General features: G+C 38.5%; 1 protein-coding gene across 3 annotated transcripts in view; it reads right to left on the bottom strand.

Annotated features, from left to right (window-relative positions):
- Positions 1-291: 291 nt before the first annotated feature.
- atp9b (ATPase phospholipid transporting 9B) overlaps positions 292-25359 on the bottom strand; it is a 346140-nt gene continuing 321072 nt past the window's right edge. For 2 of the 3 annotated variants that reach the window (XM_069920813.1, XM_069920814.1), the window contains 6 exons: positions 25125-25280; positions 16433-16497; positions 16187-16295; positions 9929-9986; positions 7984-8187; positions 292-2330 (listed from right to left, as the gene is read on the bottom strand). In XM_069920813.1, the coding sequence (XP_069776914.1) occupies positions 2194-2330; positions 7984-8187; positions 9929-9986; positions 16187-16295; positions 16433-16497; positions 25125-25280 (729 nt within the window). In that variant the 3' untranslated portion in view covers positions 292-2193. Of the gene's footprint in view, positions 2331-7983; positions 8188-9223; positions 9294-9928; positions 9987-16186; positions 16296-16432; positions 16498-25124; positions 25281-25359 lie in introns of those variants that run through there. The other variant, XR_011352129.1, reaches the window with a different exon arrangement.

Raw genomic sequence — 25359 nt, 5'->3', positions numbered from 1 at the left:
AAGAATCTGAAGCCCCGCTCCCTGTACCATTTTCTCAGCCATGCATTTCCCAGTCATTGCAGTAGACAGAATGAAGGTGCTCAATGACATGATCTCCCAGTCTATGTTCAGAGAGCACAGATTACAGATTTCAGGACATTTGAAAATTCCTGGTTCTAAAGTACCAAGAAATACCACATTTTACAATTTCAGTCAGTCAAACAATTCAACAATCAGATAATAAATTTAAATGACCCCATGGTGATTCTTGCATTCATCATATCTCCAAAGTTCCAAAAAGGAGAAAGTCAGTGAAAATGTAAATTAATTTTATTGTGCAGAAGTTGTTCCAATTTGAGTTAACAATACAGTAAAATCTGAATATAGTCACCTTCACCATTAAACTCAAATGATCCCTTATATTGGTCGAATCCAGATAATGTAGAGACACTCAATGGCTCACCCACAAATTTAACAAAAACAATGACCTTGGCTGTATAGCTAGACCCTGATGCAGGCTCCACTTATATTGCTAAAATGTCCATTTTTAATAACAGGTGGAGTGTGGGTACTTAATCCAAATGATTATTTAATCAAGGTGACCATGAGAGCACAGTTCACTGTTACTCATTTCATACAATTACATCACAGTTGCAGCATAGAATAACAATCGAAATCTTGCACCAGGCATCCATTATTTGAAGGCTATTAACAAAAATACTATACAACTTCCTTTCACTAAAAGAGAAGAGTCCCAAGTTACAGCCATGGGGAAGCTATGGACACACCAGCATAATCACCATGGAACCTAGAATTCAAATGTTTAATTAAAAACTGGCAAGAGTAGTTTGTCCAAGATCTCACCTAATGATTGCTTTTGGGCATGTTACTGAATGGACACATTGATAAATCAGAATGCTGGAAAAAAAAAGAATGCAAAAGAGACTCATGATTACAAAAATTAATTTTCACAAGTCAAAGTCAATATGTTAAGTACTTTGTGTTTACTAAACAGCATAATACATGTATTCTTGTTTCCTTTTGAAAAGGAATTTCAAGTGAATGCAGTAAACTCTAAATCAGTGCTGGATCCAGGAAATTGCTGGCAAAAGCATTGTTTCTCTTTTAAAAATACCATATCTTCCTCTAAACCCCACTTTAACATACAAATGCTACAGAAATCAATCCAGGAGCAGTGTCCTGAAATAATTGGAATTATGTCCTTGATATGATTTGAAGGAAAGCTGGTTTCTTTACAGTTTATTTTTTGGATAATGTCTCCTGTATAGCACAAGCCCTCAGGAGAAAAAAAATCATCCAGGCTCCAGTCTGTAATGGAATAAAGACTGGAGTCTGGCAAAGCAGAAATGAAAATTTTATGTAATTCAATAATGCATGTTCTTTGACTATATGTAAAAAAAAACTTCTCTAAAGTTGAAGATCTCACACAAAATGCAGGCTGCAGAATTCCTATGGTAAATTTCAAAATACATGTGGATAATACTGGGGAAGAAATAAAGGATAAATTGACAGCAATATGCTTATAACAATGTGATATTTAAAAGCCTGCTGTGCATTTTCCTGTTAGTGCATATTTGCTTCACAATACACAACTATAATTCAGACGCAGGGAAATAAAGACAAGGTAATCTCAAATGCCAAAGTATTGAGCATTTATAAAGATAGCCAAACTACAATAAATATATAGTGCTAATTTTCTACTTTATGTACAATGGCACCAATATGTGAGCATTTTGTTTATACATCACCTTTTGGACTACTTTGCTAAACAGTACTTCATAGACAATTCTGCATCGAGTTACAGAACTGTTTTTGAGAAATCATTTAAAACTATAATGACAAAATTTCCAACGAAGGTCCATTTGAGTGTACACATACTTCAGCAAAACAAAAGGGGAGTTAAAAAAATAAAAAGACAAGTTTTTTCCATTTTCTTCCTGACTCCATCAGAACTATGAAATATTTGAACACATTTCAAAAGGTCCTTTGCAGTGCCTGTAATTCAGAAGTGCTCTCAGTTTTTTTTCCCATGCTCCGCACATTATGTGTTTCATTGCTTTTTTTTTTGGCTGTTTGGTCAACAGACCCTTTTTCTCAAGATTTTAAGATTCCCTGTGAAGTGTTCATAGGGATGACGAGATCCTGGTCCGCAACAACAGTCAAAGTGCTACTTTCTGAGCATAAACATCTGCATTATGAGGTAAGTTTGGAGTAACTGGGTGGAGAGAATTTGCGCTTCAAGTACTTGAGAATATAAAGTGGAAGACAACTGACGAGGGTAATTGTTGATACTTTCCACAGGAAGGTCACAGTGGTGATAAAGGCGACATCTGTAAATGCAGAAGTTATTACTTTGTTAACCTTGAGGCTCCATGAGAGATATTTATTGATCAACCAGTGCCAAAACTCAATGTCGAAAGGGACCAAAAAACTGACATTGTACAATCATATCTTTTATACAAACATATTTAAATGACCATAAAATAAGTGGGCTAGTGGTGACTGTGTATTTCCTTACAAATGAAAATGAAGTTGAGATTTTAGTTCTTGTCCCTAGTCTACAGCATGATTACCACCTTTGGTCATCTCAAATTTTATCTTGATCCCAAAAGTAATTCATGGGAAAAGTTTCATGGTACAACTTTGAATTTATCTTTAGAAACCCTTCCCCCTCACTGTCTAAATAGCTATTAAGGCTAATGATCCAATTATCATTCCCTTCACTTATTTTAACAAATTGTTAAACAAAAAAAAACTTTATAATACACTTTACTTGCACCTAATTGGTTCCATTTCATAAATGATATTTGTACATTCTTTTGGCTGGATTGATAGTTTTCTAAATGTCTACATTCATGATAACATTTAATGATCTGCATAGCCTTGGTGGTTATCCAACATTATGTAAGAATCAAGTGCTATTTACAATGAAAATTCTCACCCAGAGAATTTTTCTCTTTGAAATATGCCGAACTTTCATATGCTCTCTTATTTTGCTAGATTTTATCCTTTTTTTCCAGTATTTTCTGAGCATATAAAATTCAAAATGTAGGAAGATCAAGTACTGCAGAAGAGGGTGAGTTTTGATGGGCCTTCGATGCTCATTTGAAAAACAAATGGGCCATTGGGCCTGTTTCTATACTGTCTAACTCTATGATCACAATCAAGGTTAATGATAATTGTATTAAGCCCAATTTATTTACACGGGAATGCTAAAATGTACATATACAAGTTCATAAAGGAAGAGGTCACATGAATTTGGATCCTTCCTGCCACTCTTTTCTACCATGGCTCCCTCATGGCAGAACTGAACTATTTGATAATGCTGGACGGATAGCAGGACTTAGAATAGGGAATTATTGTCAAGGAGACATTACCTATAAATATAATTTATGATATTGTAGCGGCCCGCACACGGTGACACAGACTGGCCCGCAAAATAGGTGACGAATGCAGCGACTGCGCAGACCTGTCCCAAGTGACCTCCTCAAGGCAGGAAGATGGGGAACTCTGGCAGGAATGTTGGCCAATCCCAGGCTGGCACTCTGATGACATGGGGCCCCAGCGTTAGCACCTGGGGCCCATATAAGTGTGATAGCCAGAGCAATAAACCAGTCTTGCTTTCCAATGCTTTGGTGTACGTGTCGTTCTTCTCCATGCTCGCATAGCACAATAGTTATGTTAGTGAACCTGATAGGTTCAGTCAGCAGTTGGACCCGAAGATGACGGACCAGGTGGAGCCAGTGATCTTCCATGTGGTTTCTTTCAAGCTCCCAATGTTTTGTGTGTCGCAGCCACACTTGTGATTCAAGCAGGTTGAGGCTTAGTTCCAGCTTCGGCATGTCACCGCCGCCGACATTACTTTTAGGTAATGAGCGCCTTCAATCAAGACACAGTGGCAAGAGTTGTAAACATCCTACAGCAGGCTCTGGAGCAAGGCAAATATGCAGCCCTCAAAAAGCTGTTAATCCGCACTTTCGGGCTCTCCCGGCACTAGGGCACCACATGATTGCTGCAAATGGACAGATTGGGGGATACGGCCCCGTCTGCCCTAATGAGCAAGATGCTCGTGTTAACCGAGGGCCACAAGCCTTGCCTGCTCTTTGAGCAGGTATTTCAGGAGCACGCCACCCGAGGATATCCAACTCTTGCTCAATTTCCTTCGGGCCCACTTCTTGCTGGTTGACCTCAAAGGACGGCGTTTGGTGCACGCCAGAACTTTTCAGATTTTGTCTCTGGGGGGCGCCAAGCTACTGCCAACATCCACCACCTGGACTCTAAAACATTCTCGGACAAGGAATTCGCCCACATCCTGGTGGAGTTCCCTTCAATAGTGGCGCCAGAGTTCTCCATGGCTGAGCCGAAGCATGGGATAAGGCGCGACATTTTGATTGAGAGCCACCCGCTCCATGTCAGGGCGTGCCAACTCCCTCCCGAAAAGCTCAGCCTAGCGAAGGAGTTTAAGAAAATGGAGGAGCTGGGGATTGCACGGCACTCCAACAGTCCCTGGGCCTCCCTCCTCCACATGGTGCCCAAATCATCAGGGGGGTTGGAGACCATGTGGCGACTAATGCAACCACAATGAGGCCATAACGCGAAACAAATATCCGTGCTCCACATCCAAGATGTTGCTGCCAACCTGCATGGGGCATGGGTGTTCTTCAAGGTGGACCTCATCCGAGGGTACCACCAAATCCGACCTCCCCCAGGATGTCCCCAAAACTCCAATCATAACCCTCTTTGGCTTGTTTGAATTTCTCCGCATGCCCTTCGGTCTAAAGAACGTGGCACAAACTTTTCAGTGGCTGATGGACGCAATGGGCCAGGACCTCCCATTTGCATTCATCTATTTGGATGACATCCACATCTCCAGCCTCAGCCGCAAAGACCATGTTGCCCACCTGATACAACTGTGTACCCAGTTGAGTGAGTTTGGGCCTACAATCAACCCCATAAAGTGCCAATTTGGTCTGGACACCATTGACTTCCTGGAGCACAGGATAAACACACACAGGGCTACACCCCTCCCCAAGAAGGTTGAGGCAGTCCAGCATTTCGCTAAGTCATATACACATCATGTAAAAGGGTTACAGGAATTCCCCAGAATGATAAACTTTTTACCACAGGTTCATAACGGCAGCAGAATACATCTTGTGCGCCCTCTTCGCACTGATGGCAGCAAGGCAAAAGACATTACATGGGAATGATGAGACTTTCAGGGCATTCCAGAACGCCCCAAAGATGCACTGGCCAACACCACCCTCCTGGTCCACCCCTGACCTAGCGCCCTGACAGTCAACACCTCCACCACAGCGGTAGGGGGCATGCTGGAACACCACATTGAGGGGCAGTGGCAACCCCTGGCCTTCTTCAGCAGGCACCTCCGCCCCCAGAACTCAAATACAGTGCTTTCAACTGAGAGCTATTGATGCTATACCTGGCGATAAGGCATTTCTGTTACTTTTTGGAAGGCTGGCAATTCAAGGTGTTCACTAATCACAAGCCGATGATCTTCGCCTTCCGTGGTCAGCCTGACAACAGAGACACTTGTCCGAATTCACCATGGACAAACAGCACTTTGCGGGGAAAAGCAATGTAATTGCTGATGCTCTGCCATGCCCTGCGATTGAGTCGGTTCATGCCCTGTCCCAAGGGGTCAACTACGTGGCCCAAACCAAAGTGCAGCAGCAGGGCTCTGAGATCCCCACATGTAAGACACCCATCTCTGGCCTCAAGGTGAAGGATGTCCCCTTTGTCCCAGGTAACCTGACACTGCTGAGTGGCGTATCTGCAGCCAGCCCCCGCCCCATCATTCCATCCACAACCTGGCGCACTCCACAATCCATGCCATGGTCAAAATGGTGGCTAGCAGTGTTGTCTGGCATGGCCTCTGTAAACAGGTTAGCCAGTGGGCCAAAACCTGCATGAACTGTCAGTTCTCCAAAGAGCAGATTCGCACGAGAGCACTCATGCAGGTTCAGCCATGTACACATCGATGTAGTGGGGTCGTTACCAGTTTCCCCTGGGATGAGATATCGCTTGACCATGGTTGACCGCTCCACGAGGTGGCCAGAGGAGGTCCCACTGGCTGAAACCACCACAGAAAACTGCGCCAGAGCACTCATTGACACATGGGTGCTCATATTCAGGGTCCCAGAGCACATAACCTCAGGCAGGGGGCACAATCACCTCTGGGCAACATTACGTAACTTTCTGGGGATACAGCTCCACCACGCCACAGTGTATCACCCTCAGGCCAATGGGTTAGTGGAGCGCTTTCACAGGAGCCTCAAGGCAGTCTTGATGGTCCGGCTCAAGGGTTCCAATTGGGTGGATGAACTGCCTTGGGTTCTGTTGGAGATTCGTACCATGCCAAAGGAAGACTTCAATGCCTTGGTGGTGGAGATAGTCTATGGTGCCCCTTTAACCATTTCTTGGAGTTCCTGGCTGCCCAATAAACACCTGGAAGACCCCATGGCAACCCTCAAGAACTTGCACTGAAAACTGGGGTTCCTGATCTCACGGCAACCCCCACCACATGGCCAGCCCAAACATTACGTCCCCAGGGACTTAAAGATTTGTTAGTACGTATTTGTGAGAAAGGGTGTTCACTGGCCGCCCTTACAATGACCCTACGATGGCCCCTTCAGGGTCGTCAGGGACAGTGGTAAGGAGGAGATTTTTACTGTTGACTGCCTGAAACCAGCATATCTGACTGTAATGAGCCGATCTCCACTCCTCCTCACATGACACAGGGATAGACTGCTCAAGGCTACGGACGATGGCTCAGTCACCAGACCTTGGGGGCGGGGGGGTCGTGAACCGGCCCGCACACAGAGACATGGACTGGCTGACAATGTGGTGACCGCACAGACTTGGGAGTGACACTGGTCATCGTCCCAGGTGACCTCCACACGGTATGAAGATGGGGAACTCTGGCAGGAACACCGGCCTATCCCAGGTTGGCACTCTGATGATGTGGGATCCTGACTTCAGTGCCTGGGGCCTATATAAGTGTGACGGCCAGAGAAATAAACCAGTCTCGTTTTCCAAGGCTTTGACGTGCATGTCGTTCTTCTCCATTCTTGCGTAGCGCGAACACTACAATGTGATGCTAATCAAGAAAGTGGAATCTTGATAATAACTTGCAAAAAAAAAAGCCACAAAAAATTAACATGGATAATCAATCCAGATCCCAAGACTTAACACTGTAATGTATTTCACCAACACCAAGGATAATTATTAATATTAATGACAATGTCCTTGGCGTGGCTGACTTGCATTACTGTGACATGGACTTTAAGGTCAGAATTTTACCATGAAACATTTATACATGCTGATTCTGTGATTAAGATCTAATTAATTGGATACATTCATAATAAGGAGCATCAAGTCACACTTTATCCATTGATCTGAATCAATTGACATATTTAAAGGGTGATCGATCCTTACTTGGGAAGATTTCTACACACTTTCCCTAATGTAAACATCCAAACTACCAGTGGGAATTTTCAGCTAAATACCAAAAAAAATTAAGGATTCCATAAGGAGATAAACAAAAAAATAATAATTTACATTTAAATGTTTTTTCACATGCCATTTAATGTTAGTCAGCTCAAATCACAAAGTTTTGCAGGAGATAAGCTTCTGCCCCAGCTACCTTTTGAGTGTCTAAGGTTTCTGGACTGTGCCATTGAGAACAGCCCTCTCACCCAACCCAAATATTGAGAATATTTTGAGACGGATGAAAGCAGGAAGAATCCAGTATGATCCACCCCATCACATGAGAAATTTATACGGAGTACAGAAATTGAAATACATTTTCTAGCCTTTAAAACATTTTCCAAGGTTAAAATGCAGTATACATGTTGGTTTAATATATAGTTAGTATTTGCCATGCACAACAGAAGTGATAGACTTGCAAATGCATGAATTATCTATTAATATTTAAGAATGAAACAACATACCTTTAAAACAACTTACCAAAATACTCATTGAGAAAAGCAAGGGAGGCCACATAGCAGCCAAGACTGAGGAACTCTGCCACAACCATAAGCCAATGCCAGGTTCGGATAGTAAGAGCGACCATCAGTAACTCAGTCAAGATAAGTGCAGTGAAGGAGATTGAAACAACATGAACAAACTCAGACTCAAACAGCACCAGTGCTCCATAGATTAATATTCCACCTGAAACAGTAAATTAAAAGTGATGATTTGCCTTATGTCTGATTAAAGTGAATAAATGACATGTGGGAAAAAATGTGATTGTTAATGATTGACATTAAAGGGTGCTTGGGAAAAAAAATTTAAAGGAGAGCAGAGACATACAAATCTGATTTTAAAGTAGTGGCAAGAATTGGGTGCTCAATGCTATCAGACAGATGAAACAGGTTAGCTATAATCTGAAAGTGAAGATAGAACAAATGAAACAACTTATGTTTTTTTATTGAACTCACAGGTTCTAATTGTGGTTTTTATGAAACATTCAATCATTGTTAGGCTGGTACTTTAAGGATGGACTAATCCAAATGCTTGCTGCATTGAGATGAAAGGATATGGAAGCAGCCACCAAGGATACAAATGAAAGGCTGACAACCTGGAAGATAGCTGTGCTTGGGATTGCCACCAAGAGGAATCAAAGCAAATGAGAGTCAGTGCAAGGCTTTGCTGTTATCACAATCAGTATTATGTGTGTAGCTGATAATTATTATAATCATTAAATCTATTATAATAGATTGGCCTTGCATCATGGAGAAATGTGATGAGTCAGATCCATGAGTATCGATTCCATGATCTGCGAATCCATCATTTATTGTATGTTAAAAGGACATGCAACATATTTGCAAATTGCAACTGACAATTCCATATTCTGCAGAAATCAGTTTCAATGGTCATTTTCTAGAAAGTTATTTTCAAATTAGTAAATAACAACTATAGAATATTATTGCTGGTATGTTATAGATCTATTGTTACATTAAAATATCTGTGCCTCTGTCACCTGAACATGGGAATATGGTTATTCATTTTAACTACAAGACAATCCGGTGACCTTTATAAAATTTCATTGTATGTAATTGCATGTCTATCTTAGAAACATATCTCAATCTTATATTGCTTGATTCAATATCATCCTTTACATATTTTATTTTGCACCTTACCATTTCAATAAACACTTGCTTAATGGAATGCATTCAGGGGAGACAGACTACATCAGTTTTCTTACCTTTCCCCTTGACCAAGCAGGTAAATGTTCCTCATGAAGCAACACAAAACACACCCTTTCTCTCAAAGCACTAAGATTCAAACAAGACAGAACCATGGATAGTCGGCTATTTGACCAGTAAACTTGCAAGTGGCAGTGTTTAATTTTAAATGCAAGAGATTTTAGAGATGCACCATCCTTAAATCATTCCACGGGCAGAGGACAGTGGGTGCCAGTGTGACTTGTATCCACCATGAATTCAAGAGGAGGAGAGCTTTTTGTCATATACAAAAATACAATGTACTGATGCATGGAAATGCTAGCTTGCTGCAGTTATATAGGTATGTAAAACACAGAAACAGTAAGTATGAACTGCCGTACGTGAGGGAAAAGAAAGATAATATAAAAGGATAGATAAATATTCATAGTTGCAGTTAGTGCGATAAAGTGATATTAGAATAGTGCAGAGAGATCTATGGTGGCCTTGGAGTAGAGTTATTGCTAGGGCAGTATGAGGAAGCTCATAAGCCTGATAGTTGTTGGGGAAAAAGTCTGTTTCCTAAAAGCAACTTTATTTAAATCCTTTGGCAACAAAGTACTCCGCTTTCCAGGTATCTATGCACGGAGAACATTTTTAGTTTTATGCAATTAAGGATTAATTTTAATATTAGAACGATTTGGAATTATGATTTCAAATAGTAAAACTACGTAAAATTTACGACCTACCTTGGTATATGCTTATCAGAACCCAAATAAAGAACGTCTTGAAGGATAATGAGCGACCCTAACAAAAGAAAATAGTTAAGTTAATCAAAATAAATATATACTTAACCTTTATAATGCAAGTATCCTGTTAGGATGCATTGCTGCATGGCATGGGAACTGCTCTGCTCAATGCTACAAGAAATTGTGGAGAGTTGTGAATGTAGCTCAGTCCATCTCACTTATCTCCCCCCCACCATCAACTCGATCTGCACTTTCCAATGCCTTTGAAAAGCAGCCAATATATTAATACTCTCTCTTCACACTGTCTTCTCCTTCCTACCATCAGGAATATTCAAGAGTACTGTACTGCCAGACTTAAGGACATTTTCCACTGTTATCAGACATATGAATGAATCTCATACTAGTGAAATAATGCTGGCTTTGCTGTTCTAACTAATCTCTCTCTGTAACTGAACTGTTCTTACTGCTCTACTATGTATGGGTTGATGAGCTGGACTGCTTGCAAAATTAACTTTCTCACTGAACCTCAGTACTGTTATGAGCCCAGACGACCCCAAAACCAAGCAGGAATAGATATTCATCAAGACAAATGGTTACTTAAACAAAAGTTGCTTTTAATTGTCTTTAAACATGAAAATAGAATCACATTTTAATTTATCACTATTAACTAACCTAACTTAACCCCCTTCTAATTCTAAGCGCACGTGTATGTAATGTGTGTGTAAGTTTGGAAAAGTTATTTGATTCACAGTCCAATCTCATTTCTCATTCCTCCAAATTCACTGGTTGCAGGTAATTCTTATACTGTTCACAGAATTTAACGTTTAAAAAGTTCACCAGGCTTTGGTGCTCGAAAGGTAAATGGTTACCTCTCAGGGAGGTTCTTGTTAGCATTCAGAGAGAGATTTTTTGTTTGCTGGACACCCACAACTGAAACCTTTTTTAATCAGCTACTTCAGTGTCTTGCTGAAGAAACTTGTCCCATCAGGGTTCTCCAGGTGATAACCTCTTTCTTTCAGGTCACAACAGAGTTCCTTTTTGTTTCTCTTATTTCAAGTGAAACATTAGATAACCAGTCCTTTCCTCTTTCATGAACCACAAGGGCTTTGACCACTCAGATCCTGTCTTCCAGTTGGGGTTTTCCACAGGCTTGCCAGCTTGTCCTGTTCCAGTCCCAGCTGCTGCTGCTGTCTGTAAAACTACAGAACTCATCTCTGTCTGACTGTCTGTCTGTCTCTCTCTCTGAGAGAAAAGCTGTTTGACTCTCTCTCTCTCTCTCTCTGCTTGCAAAACCTCATGACCCTCAGAGAACAGCAAGTTCCCCTCCAGACAATCTGCGGCTCCGACAAGTTCTTTCATCTGTTGCCTTTTTGTAAGCAACAATCCATTAGTGAAGTCTCTTGGGCATTCTCTAAAGCAGGGTTGGCCAACCTTTTAATTTTTAATCTTTAATTTAGACATACAGCACAGTAACAGGCCATTTCGGCCTATGTGTCTGTGGCCTGAAATGGCCTGTTAGCATGCCATATGTCTAAATTAAAGATTAAAAATTAAAAGGTTGGCTACACCTGCTCTAAAGCTTTTGCAAAGGCTCTGGGGCTGACATGTCTAGTATTAGCAGAGTTCCAGTATTTTAAATAAGATAATGTTTTAAAGTATTTGTATGTGACCTACACTAACAAACCTGCCCCAATTTATCTCCCCAAAACATATCTATATACCATCACAGTACACACAATAAAATCGTAACATTTTTAGATACATGTATGATTGCAATCATCTAAAATGCAACTATTTTACGGCACATGGGAATTAATTCATAAGCCTGAAATGACTTCACAGATACAAACATATTTGACATTTAGCCACATATGATACAAGAACAGATGAGCAAAAATCTTAGTCGGAAGGTAGATTTTATGAAACATCTTAGAGAAAGAAAAGATTTCAGAATCAGAATTTATTGTCATGAACATGTAACAAAATTTGTTGTTTTGCAGCAGTATCACAGTGGAAATATTTCTATAAATCACATATCAAAATAAATAAAAAATAATGCAAGAAAAGAAAAATGACAAAGTGAGGTAGTGTCTGTGGTTCATTGCTCATTTAGTGGCAGTGGGGAAGCAGTAGTCCTTGTGCCGCTGAGTGCTCATCTTCAGGCTCCTACATCTTTTTCCTGATGGTAGCAGACTGAAGAGGCCATGGGTGGTGAGGGTCCTTGAGGATAACTGCTGCTTTCTAAGACACTGCCTCTTGCAGATGTCCTTGATGGAGTGAAGACTGGTGCCCATGATGTTGCAGGCTGAGCAAACAACTTTTGGGAGTTTTTTTCTTGTCTTGAGCATTGACACCTCCATTCCAGACAGTCTCTTTGAGCCTTCTTTGTGATTGTATCAACATAGAGGCTCCAAGACAGATCCTCAGAGATGTTGACACACAGGAATTCGAAGTTCTTGACACTCTCCACTGCTGACCCCTTGATGAGAAAATGGTACGCGTTTTCTTGATTTCCTCTTGAAGACCACAATTATCTTCTTGGTTTTGCTAATGTTGAGTGCAAGGTTGTTGTTGTGACACCATCCAACTAGTGATCTATCTCCCTCCTGTAAACTTCCTCATTGTCATCTGTGATTCTGCTAACAACCGTGGTGTCATTGGGAAATTTGCAGGTAGCATTTGAACTATGCCTAGCCACTCATTCATGGGTGGAGAATGAGTGGGGCAGTGGGCTAAGCACGCATCCTTGAGCTGCAGCTGTGTTGATTGTCAGTGAGGTGAAGTTATTTCCAATTCGTACAGACTGGATTTCCAAAGAGGAAGTCAAGGATCCAGTTGCGGGTGGTGGGGAGAAGAGTGCAGAGGGCCAGGATTTGAGCTTGTTGACCAGAACAGAGGGAATAATAGTGTTGAAGACTAAGCTGTAGTCAATGAAGAGTAGTCAGATGTACGAGATGCTGTTGTCTTGGTGATCCAGAGCTGAGTGGAGAGTTAGTGATATTACGTCTATTGTGAAGTGATTGTGACAGTAGGCGAATTACAGTAGGTCCAGACCTTTACTTAGGTATGTGTTAATTCTGGCCATGACCATCCTCGCAAAGCATTTCATCACAGTAGATATTTAGGGAGATAAATCCAAATCACAACGTTTTAGAGGGAAAACTGAGTTCCATCTTCCTCTGATATATTATTCTTCATTTCCCTTTCATCTCTGAACTCTTCTGCTTCCATCCTATCACAGATCTTCTATTCCCTCCAGCCCATCCCTTTTAAATTTTATCTTGAGCCTTATCACAGTGTTCTGATGAAAGATTATAAAGCCAAAATGTTATTTTTCACTCCCTTCGACACCAATGCAGCTGCCAGACTTTCTGACAAGTTCCAGCACAATTTAAGATATCCAGCAACTGCAGTACTTACTTTTGAAATATCCAATGAGGCTCAATTTAAGAGATCAGCAAAATGAGTCAGAGGACTGGCAGTACCAATCAAACCGAGCTTCAAAATAACATTACCCCTTAACAAGAACAGCTCTAAAATAATAAATTCAACATTTTACATGCTCTTCATATCAGCTATTACATCTAAAATTCGAAAATGGATCTTGACAACTGTCCTCGTTAGAATTTTATTGATTTTGCTCCATTAAAAACCAATCTGCAGTGCACTTTACAGAGCATGGGGAGGAAAAGTGAGAAGTGTACATACAGCTATAAAATATAAAGAAATAGTGAACTGATATGAGTGCCAACATATGATCAATTAGTGGTTGAAAGGCTAAGCATATTCAAGACTGAGATTTTTTTAAAAACTGGAGTGGAATCAATGGTTATGGGAATCAGGCAGGAAACTGAAGTCAATAATCAGGGTTAAAGTGATTTTACTGAATAGTGGAGCACACTTGGAGCTACTTACTTTCTATGATTCTTACATTTTATGTACACCCAAAGCAAAGTTAATTTCTCCAAGCCTCAAATAGAGATTGTTACCTATAAATGTTTACAATGGAATTTCTTACCAGACAAATTTTACATCGCGTCAGTTGAGCACAGAAGTTATTTAACTGATCAATTAATTGATTACATGTTGCTAAAATTCTGCACAGATCTTCAGAACATTTAGAATATTTGTGGTACAGAATCAAGATTAGATAATTAGTATGTCAATGTGAATATTCCTACAGCCATTGCTGAAAGAACTCTTGGTTCTGCTAAAGGATTAATTGTTATCAACTTGCCTGCTGGCTTTATTTTGCTTTTGAAGTAACCAAGTTTGATAACCCTTCCATCGACTCACTGGCTACTTGAGCTTTAGAATTGTTTAACCTTCTCTTTGGAGCCACGTCTGACAGAATCTATCCCAGAACCAGTTGAGCAGAGACATCTTCCATTTAAAGTTTTTTGATGTCCGATTACAAGGAACGATGATTAAATTTTTCCTGGTCCTGTTTCAGCTGCTGCAGTGAGTAGGAATAATATTTCAGAAAAAGAACTTGCTTTTCACAAATCAGTAGAGTGCAGCCTGTGTGGAAGTGCAGTCAGAGACTGTGAAGCTGCATGCAAAATTTTGTCAAGAGTCCGAAAAGCATAATTCTGTCACTTTTTTACGTTCCTGGATAACGGGCCTAGCGGTTTGTGTAACATTATTAGCGGGCCAGTGACATGGCTTCAATTCCAGCAAGGAGTTTGTATGATCTCCTGATGGTTGCATGGGTTTCCTCCAAACCTTCAAAAATGTACAGGGATTGTAGGTTAAATAGGTTATTTTGTGGGGGAAGGGAGGGGGCATGGGGTCGTGGGCTGGAAAGTCTTGTTACCATGCTGTGTGTCCAAATCTAAATTTGAAGTTAAATATTTTATTTTAAAAATGTAATTTGCAATCCAACTCAGCTGCATTGTAGGAAGTCACTGGAGGCATCAATTCCTCCATCTAACACTGACCTCTTACTTTTAATTGTGATTTGTAGGTTGACTTGAGAGTCCAGTTGTAGAATAACAACCCCAAAGTATGAGTACAATAATGACAATGGCCTCTGGCAAGTTACTCTGGAAAAACATCCAATTAAAGTAGAAGAACCAAGCTGCGGTAAACCACTGTTGTCCCATGATTGGCGACTGCCGGCTGGACAGGTCTCCCGAGTTTGCTCCTACCCATAGCCCCTTGCACGTTCCCCTTTCTCTTTGCTTCGATCAGTCATTGAGGTTGAAGTTAGTTCCTGTCTTTAGTTAATAAGCCTGATAGTTTCACAATATCAGCTTTTTGTTATTATTGATTGCCTGTTTCAACCACATTCCAAAGGCTAGAACAAAGTAGTCCAGCTGACCCACTCTATCCTCTGCCCTGAACATTTAGGCTTTCCATTTCTGGTACAATATGACTGAAGTTTGCACAAAGATGCACTGCAAATATCTGCCAAGCCTACTCTGACTGCATCTCCCAAATATGTAAACTCTACATTAAAATGGACAAAAGCAGGAGGGTCACAGAAATGACACCTCTTGCTATTTTATTTTTGCCATATCACACACCAGGCTTGCTTGGAAATCTATTCATCTTTGCTGGGTTGGAATTTTGGAATTTGCTATCTAACTGCAGTATTGGAGCACCTTCATCACAACAAGGATGGTTTGGGAGGTCAATAAATGCTGGCTTTGCATGTGGTTCACTTTCCATGAAGAAAAATTCCAATCAGTGCATTATAACCTATTTGCAGATACAAGGAAGCATCTTTCTGCAAAATTTGCAAAAAGGTAATGCAGCAAAATGTGACCAGTCTAATAATGAACATTTTTATCCACTATATCTATTGGGGGGCAAAAATGTACCCTAAATCCTGTAGCAACATCCAGTTTAAAATTTGTTCTGTTTGTATATTTAAATTATCATTTAAAAATTCTATAAATTCTTTGCGATAGACATTGTTTTAGATGAAACAGAAATACAGTAAAACTCCTGGCATCCGGCACCTATGGGGATTGTTAGATGCCGGATAAGCGTATTTTCTGGTTGCATGAGATTGTGCGTTGTGTGATTGGCAAACTAACAGTGGGGTGCGTCAATTTTAAATTTCCTTATTATTTACCAATTTATTTTCTGCAAATTCTTTGCTGATTGTTGAGGTTCCGGATTATGTGAGTGTTACTGTAGTTTTAGTTTTGGATAAAGAAGTTGGAAGACTCCAGTGACGCACTGCTGGATAGGTGTGCCACAGAAGTATTCATTATACAATGTGCACAAATTTCCAAACTTACTACACACCTTTGTGAGGTCTTTGTAAAGCTCTGGATACAGTATTGCCGTTTCTGGCTTTACATCCTGATCTAACACCAGAGAGAAAACAGGAAACATGGTGTAGATAGTAGCATACCTAAAAGAAGAGCAAGTGGTTAATATTTATATCCCTGCAATACTAGAAAATTATACATTTTATTTTGGATTTGTATCCCTACAATAATAGAAAATATTAAATTTTATTTTGGAATTTTATACAGTATTGCTACTTACCCTACCATGAGGAAACCCTGATACAAGGGTACAGATGCAAAATAGAACACTGATGAAAATACAGCCTAAGAGATCAAAAGCAAAAAGCTATTAATACATCAATACCAAAGGAGCATAACATTTCAAAATAATTGCAATGTCAAAAATGGCTTTTTTTTCACATTTAGATTTTCAGTCTCTTGCTCCCATTCAACATATTTTTGAAAGCATTTTAAGACACAAAATTATTAAATGCATTTACATTTCTATGAAATGCTGAGCAGAGGGCAGTGACTAATCTCTGCAGCCATGGGCAATTAAAAAGAACCTGAAATCATTGGGTGCTGCAGAACATGTTTGGGCATTTGGCTTGAAATGGCAGCATGTGCACTTATACATTGGGTCCTGCATGGGGGAGACCTGCATACCATTCTGATAAATTTGCACTGCCTCCTTGGGGGCCAGCAGCTCTTCATGGATCAAGTTGGACTGTCTGGCAGTTTGTTTGTCTAAACGTATATTATATCAAAGTTTAGGGCATGCAGCAGATTTATAAAAATTTAATTAAAGAAACGGAGTGCATAATAACATTCAAACCTTAATCTTACTATGTTACCATAGTTCTAATGGTTGTTGAATAAAAGGAATGAAAGACTTTGGTTCATGATGCACAAAACTGTGATACTTTTTTTCACTGGGTCATCAGAAAAAATCTTCAAAAGGCAGGTGAATCAGTTTTGTTATAAGCATGCAGCTGTAAGGACAAAGATGTCAGGAAGAGATAAAGGTACAAAAATCAAAGTTAGAATCTGATTTGCTATGATTGATATATTTTGTATTCCTGTAAAAGACACTAAATAATGATATTGTCCAAAGAGTCTGAAGTGATGGAGATTTTATATGGCTAACATTTTAAGTTTATCGTATCAATGGGATCATTTGTAAATGTCACAAATGACATCAAACCATCATGAAAATGAATATTGATTCCAATCCCAAGTAACCTAATCAGCCAAACTTAAATCTACTCGCATGTTAACATGTAGAATATAAGATGGTAACGTATGAGTGGACTTCATTGGATAGTCTTGTCAATCTTTAAATAGTCTTTTTTTTAGATTGACATTAAAGTCAAATACAGAAAATGTCCCTTTGTTCAAAATTATGCTTCACTATAGTTCCGTAGATTTTCTCCCACTGAAAGGATCTTCCAATTGACTGGAGCAACAGTGATAAGGTTACTGTTGAAAGTATGGTGACAACCAAGCAAAAATGATAACATTTTTGGAAAGATTTGTTCGAGGCTTCATGCTAGACGTGATTACCTTTCCACTTTTCAGTTTCTCTTTAAAAATTCCTGCAGAAGCTTGCAAAAGTTGATGATTTTTCAACCAGGAAATTTTGCAGCATCCTTTCAGTACCTGAATGTGTCTCCCCTATCACTGAACCTAAATCTGCCCCCATTACCAAACCTGTTTGATCATTTTAATATTGTGACAAGCAAAATTTTCTCCTGCTGAAGGAAGTAAAATTTTAAAAAATATTTCCATTTTGAAAATGTCATAGACCCCATGTGGTCAAGATGTTTCAAACTGTTTTATGACCAGTAGATTGCCCTGAAGTTCAGTCGTCAACACACATAGCTAGGATCTGCCAAGGTGAAGGGAAATATTGACCAATTTCCTGCCTTTGGCAACAGAGCTCAAGACATTGTCCAAGGCACATGGCAAGTCCTTGCTTTTACTAAAAGGTAGTGCAAATTCCTTTGCTACTATTTGAGTGGAATGGGTCTCATTTGAGATCCTTGAAGATATATGAGAGACTGCAGATGTTGGGATCTGCTGGAGGAACTCAGTGGGCCACACAACATCTGTCGAAATAAGAATGATCAACTTTTCAGACCAGAACCTTTCATCAGGACTGAAGAAGGCTTCAGGCTCACAACACTGACCATTTTCTTTTCTTTCACCTGCTGAGTTCCTCCAGTTTAAGAACCCATTTGAAAGGGGGCATGGCCACGTGAAGGACTTAGATGTGTTTTGATCGAGCTCTCCATGAAGAGTATCAAAACGATGGTTAAAATTTTAAAATTAAAAATCTTTCACTAAAAAAAATGGATAAAACAACTACTAAGAAACCAAGGCAGCCAAGAACAGAAAATGAAGACATTTCTACTCAGCCAAGAACATTGAGCGAAAGCCCTAAACGGAAGAGTGCAAGAGTGGCCTCAGGACCACAGACCCTGGCAGCGCTGGGGAGCCAGGACAAGAATCAAATATTATCCTGGAGAAAATGGAAAACTTGAGCAACCAATTTGTAGAGGTTGAAAATATAATGAGAGACATGACTGAAAGGATGATTGAAATTAAAGGAATTGTTGAAGACTTAATGGAAAGAATGTACCAGGCAGAAACAGACTTGGTAAAACACAAGATAAGCTAAAAGCTTTGGGAAAATATGCGAAGCATTGGGAGTCAGACAGACAAGATCTGCTGGACAAGATCGACCATATGGAGAATTTTAGCAGATGAAATAATGTCTGAATTATTGGACTAAAAGGAGGAACCGAGGGAAGAGAACCAGTGAACTTCTTTGAAACATGGATACTGCTAGTGCTGGGAGAAGACAAATTCAGAGAAAAATTTCACATTGAAAGGGCACACTGGACCCTTGGACCCAAGAGAACTGGCAATAAGCGACTGGTCCTGATAAGACTTTTGAGTTACTGGGAACAGGAGACAATTCTGGAAGCAGCACCTGAATAGTCTAAGCAAAATAATGGCCCGCCTCAGAATGACCATGAAAAAGTGCCTTTTTTTTTTCAAGATTTTAGACCTACTTTGATTAAGCAAAAGGAGTTCACAAATCGAATGAGATAGTTGCAGCAGGGCCCCTTCTGTCATTTAAGAGAAGGTTGGATGTGTACATGGAGGTGAGGGAGTTGGAGGAATATTGGCGGAGAGTGGGAGGATTGAGCTAGTGGATTTGTTCTAGTGAACCGGTGCGGACTCGAAAGGCTGACATAGCCTGTTTCCGCTCTGTAAATGGTTATATGGAGTTTGATGATGTAAAATAACAACTGCGTTTCAAAAACTTGAAATAGTCGATGATATACCCACGACTCTGAGGGTCCAAGTTGCAGAAAGTAATCAATGACTTTTCAAGAATAAGTATGAGCTGGAAGACTTCCTGTAAAGTTTATGCAAAGGCTAAGGTTGCCAAAGAAGATGACTGTGAAGAATGTTTACAATGGGACTAAGTAAAAGTTGTGTTTTAAATAAAATCTTATATTTATTGTTGAAAAGTAGATTTGATTGAAATGTTTATGGTAAGCTCAGAAAAGAGAGAAAACTTGGAAAAAGTAATAGCAAGGTGGAGACTCTGTTCTGAGAAGGAGAATGGCACCCGGAGAGGAGTATCTATAAGAGGTGACGCTAAAGGGAGGGGTTCTTCTTCCGTGAAAGATTCCGTGGGCTTTTAGGGTTTCTTGTTTACGTCACTGTCAGGGCAGTGACATTGTATGTGTTTTTTTTAAAGGAGAAAGATCACTATTATTTAAACAATTGAAAAGGTTTTATTGTTAAACAATATTTGTTTGAAAAATCAATATAGATAGAGAACATTAAAATGTATTAGTCTTAATGTAATGTTAATGGGATGGTGAAGAGGAGGTGAGTCTTGGCACACCTAAAAAAATTAAAGGCAGATAGAGTCTTTCAACAAGAAATTCATCTTACCAAATCAAACATGCTAAATTAAAAGAGGATGGATGGGACAAGAAATATCATCATCATCTGGCTCAAAAGCAAGAGTAGCAGCAATTGTAATTCATAAAAATTTACCAATAATAATAGAAGAGACACTGACTGACCAGGTTAGAAGATTTGCAATGGCATATTGCAAAATTTATGCAGGATCATGGACATTTATACACCAAATTATGATGATGAAACCTTTATGAAAGATATATTTTTTAAATATAGCAGAGGGAAGACAAAAATATACTGGTTAGAGGAGAATTCAATTTCTGTCTAGATCCAATACTGTGTAAATCAACCAGAACAGTAACAAGGGCAAAAGATGTTAAAATACACTATCATTTATGAAGGATTTAAATTTGATTGATATATGGAGGCAGCTTAACCCTGTAGAAAGAGACTATTCATTCTATTCAAGGGTACACGATTCACATACAAGGATTGATTTGTTTTTATGTCAGCCCAGTTAAAAAGTAGTGGTAAAAACAGAATATTCAGTGAGACTTTTATCAGATCATTCACCATTAACTTCAACTATTATTTAATGGAAAAACAAGAAAATATATGCAATGCCACACTGTTGAAAAGGAAGGACTTTCGTGAGTTTATTAAGAGACAGATAAAACTATTCTGTGAAACTAACCTTTCTTCTAGCTTTTTAATATGGGATACATTTAAAGCTTATTAAAGAGACAAATTATTTCCTAAACAAAAAATCTTAAGAGAGAATATATCACAAATTAGATGGTCGAGATAAAGATGTAACAAAATTGGAAAATTATCAGAGAACAGGTCACAAGAAAAATGTAGACCGTTAGAGAATAAAATAATGAAATATAACAGATTACAAATATATAGAATGAAAAAAAATATTAAAAACCAAACAAAAATATTATGAATATGGGGAACAGGTGCATAAAGTTATATCTTGGCAGTTAAAGGCAGAGAAGTCATCTAGAATGATAAATGCAATATAAAAGAGGCCAATATAATCAAAAAGAAAGAAATAATAATTTTAGTCAATATTATACAAAACTACAGTATATAAATCAGATGGACAAATTTTTAACAAATGATGAACTTCCAAAATTAGAAGATAGAGAATGAATTGACTTAGATGCCTCTTTCACAAGAGAAGAAATCGAGAAAGCCTTGAGTACTTTACAAGCTAATATATTTCTGGGGGAGGATGGGTTTCCTCTCGAGTTCTTCAGACAATTTAAAGATTTAATGATACCTCTTATAATGGATGCATTGGACCGGGAGTTGAGACACGGATCCTCCCAGAATCTTTCTCAACTGCTAATAATTACAGGGTTACTGATGAAAGGTAGAGACCCATTAAAAACTTCATCATATAAGCTTATAGCACTCCTCAATGCTGATTGTAAAATACTGGCAAAGGCATTAGCTAATAGACTGGGACAATATCAACCAAAATTAATACATACAGATCAGGTGGTATTTGTTAAAGGAAGACACTCTTCAAATAGTCTAAGAAGACTATTTACTATAATACATGTGGCAAAATAAAGTTGAATTCAAGAATAACCATCTGATCAATTAGAATGGTCTTTCTTATTTAAAACATTGGAAGAATTTGGTATAGGCTGAAAATTTTTGAACTGGATAAGAACTCTTTACCATAAACCACAAGCCAAAATCAATATCCTAGCTATTAAACCACTGGCAAAGATTATAAGGATGGGTCCGGGCATTAAGAGTTTCAAAGTTAGAGAAGAAAAATATAAAATTAGTATTATTTGTTGCTTATGTGGTATTATATATGTCTGACCTGGCTGAATCCTTGATAAAATTACAAACAACATTCGTAAAATATGGAAGGATATCACATTATAAAATAAATATGGACAAGAGTGTGATAATGCCATAGAAAAATTTTGATTATGAAAGTAGATTTTAATGGAAGATCAATGAAATCAAATATTTAGGAATAATGTCAGATAATAATTTACCAAACTTATATAAATTTAATTACACTCTTTTAGAAAAAAAATATTTACAGAAATGGAAAAATCTGATTACTCTAGTGGGAAGAATGAATTGCTTTAAAATGAATGTGATGCCAAGATTACAGTATCTTTGCATTACCAAAAAAATTATTTAAATTACTGAATAATTACATAAGCCCATTCTTATGGAATAACAAAGTGCCGTGAATTTCTTTGGGAAAGCTAACATGGGACTATAAATTGGGAGGACTTAGACTTCCAGACTTTAAGAAATACTATTTATCAGCACAAGAAAAATCTTTATCATTCTTTTTTGAAGAAGACAGTCCCCTTCTTGGATCCAAATGGGATTGAATTCAATAGAAGAAACAGTGAAGGACTTTATTTATGTGGAATGTTAAGTTAATAAGAAAAAGACAGATAACCCTATATTAATGCATATGATTAGAATATGGCAAGAAATAAATTAGTGCATTGGAAGAAAAGCATGTGAAGACCCAGTCAAACATTCTTATGAATCTGGGTAACAAAATATTGAATTCATGGTATGATAAATGAGTAAGATATATTGATGTTTATTATTTGGAGGGGTCTCTTATGTCTTTTGAATAATTAAGAAATAAATACAGAATAGCTAATGGGCCTTCCTTTTGTTTTCTCTAGCTAAGATCATTCCTAAGAGAAAGATGGGGGCCAAGTTTGGCCACACATGAAATTAGTGAAATATAATGAACAATTTGGCTAGGGAATACACCTAAATTTATTACTAAGATGTACTATGGTTTCCAGAATGAAAGTGCGAAACCAGGTTTACAGAGATTGAGAGAGACGTGGGAGTCAGATCTTGGTGTTGCAGTAATGGAAAGATGTTGGTCTGATTGGCGTTTTGATAGCATGACATCAATTATAAGTGCTAGATACGGATTAGTGCAATATAATTTTCTAACCAATTATATCTCACACCACAGAAGTTGCATAAATCAAAATATGAAATATCGGAGATATGCTTTAGATGTGGGATAGAAATAGGAACGTTTTTACGTGCTACATGGTCGTGTGTGAAGGTGAGACCTTTCTGGCAGGATATTACTGAAATATTAACAAGGGTAACAGGGTGGCCACTGATGACATGGAGCTTTATCTTTTGGGCAACTTCATTGAAATAGGTAATAAACTAACTAAATTTCAAATTTCATTTGTTAAAATAGCTTTAGCTGTGGCTAAGAAATGTATTGCGATTACTTGGACATCCAACTCCTCTCTACGTATTGCACGATAGATTGCTGAAATGAATAGTTGCATACCTATGGAAAAAAATTACATACAATTTAAAGAACAAACATGACATTTATTAAGATATGGCAGCCATTGTTGGATCATATAATAATAATGCAATAATAATAAGAAAAATAAATGCTGCTGTAGTATAAATGCAAGTGACTTCCCCATATAGAATTTTTGATGGTCAACATAAATGTGAGTGTTGACAGTGTGCAGATTTATATTTTGAATGGGAGGAGGGGAGGGGCTGTTTTGTTTGTTTTTTGTAAAGAAAAAGTTAGTTTTTTTTTAATATATGTCTATATTACTGGAGAGGATTTCTATGTATATTAAAATCAAAAATATTTTTAAAAACCCATTTGAAAGAGGATACATGACAATATATGCAGTCTTTAGAGTACTTGACCTGTTCTTGATCAGTGTTTTATATTCAGCATGAATTTTTCTGCAAATTAGAGTTTTTCAAAGTAAATTCATCACTATTCATCTTGTACCACTTAGTAATTATGTATTTAAGGTCATCTAAGAAAGATCTCCCTGATCTCTGTTCTTCATTAGGGGCGGCACTGTTGGCATAGCGGTTGGTGCAATGCCTTTACAGTGTCAACGATCGGGACTGAGGTTTGAATCCAGCACTGTAAGGATATTGTATGTTTTCCCCCTGTGTCTGCATGGGTTTTCCCTGAGGACTCTGGTTTCCTCCCACTGTTCAAAACATACCGGGGTGTGTAGGTTAATTGGGGGGCATGGACTCATGGGCCGAAATGGCTTGTTACAGTGTTGTATTTGTGTACATCTAAGTCTAAAATTCATTCTTCCATTGCATTCATTTATCAATTAAATCTTAGACCAATCACACTAGTCCTTCAAAATTGTAAGCTACTTTTCATTTCAGACTTTCACAGCTTATTTTAAGCCAATAAAATAATTGATGGAAAGTTTTCCCTTGCCAGATCCAATATTGTGCTATGGTTTAGTCATATCTATCAATCTGGTGGCATATTAAAAATTTGACATATTGCACTTCTCATTTTAATTGGTCTAATGCAATTTCACCTCTACTCAGACCCTTTCACAACCAATGCTAAAAATGCTACCCATTTATTGAAAGCAAGATTTTCTTCGTTTATATTCTAACTTGATAGCAAAATTGTGTTTCCTGGATTATATTAACATGACTGGTCCCAGCTTCATTCTTCCATCTTCTCCACATGTTTTTGTGCTCATCTTTCTCTTTGATTTCCTACCACAGCCTGCATTCTCCTTGGAAAATTGCTTCAGTGACCTCAATGAAAAATTTCTTCCCCATAACATTGGAGTACAGATGCAAAGGCATGAGATTCATACTTACATTTGTCATCTTGACAATTCCAGTCGAATATATATCATTTATTTTGTTCTAGAACCATTCCACTGGCTTATGTTACACACACCAGTGGTTAATAACCCAGTGCCTTTGTGTTATTTGTTCAAGCTGCAAATATGGACATAAATATTCTTCCTCATACCATGTTAAACCAGAGATTTACTGCACAATCTATCATGGAGCCACTCTCTCTCAGAGGATTGTGGGCCAGATCACACCACTGAAAACCAAGTTCTACATCATTTAATCACCAACATCTGATTTCTGTTGCTTCAATTTTGTGATTTTAATTGCTGTAGGCTTCACCCCTTTAAAGGAGAGAAACTTGCGATTACCTGCATAGTGGAGATGATAAGGCCCCGGTGAATGACAAACTGGCCTAATGCAGCAGATCGCTTGTAACTGTTACGCCCATGCACCATCAGTAGCCTGCCAATGTGCTTGAATTGAGTGATGGAAAAGTCTGCTGCCAAAGATGCCTGTTTCCCTTCCTAATACAGAAAAAAAAGGGCCAAAAAAGCAATCAAATTAGTAAGCAAGCATTTTCAATTGTTAAATAAACATATTTCA

The sequence above is a fragment of the Narcine bancroftii genome, chromosome 2 (assembly GCF_036971445.1).
Source record: "Narcine bancroftii isolate sNarBan1 chromosome 2, sNarBan1.hap1, whole genome shotgun sequence".
NCBI classification, from domain to species: Eukaryota; Metazoa; Chordata; class Chondrichthyes; order Torpediniformes; family Narcinidae; genus Narcine; species Narcine bancroftii.
Note: the sequence above shows the minus strand (reverse complement) of the source record. Positions and strands in the feature narration are given on the sequence as shown.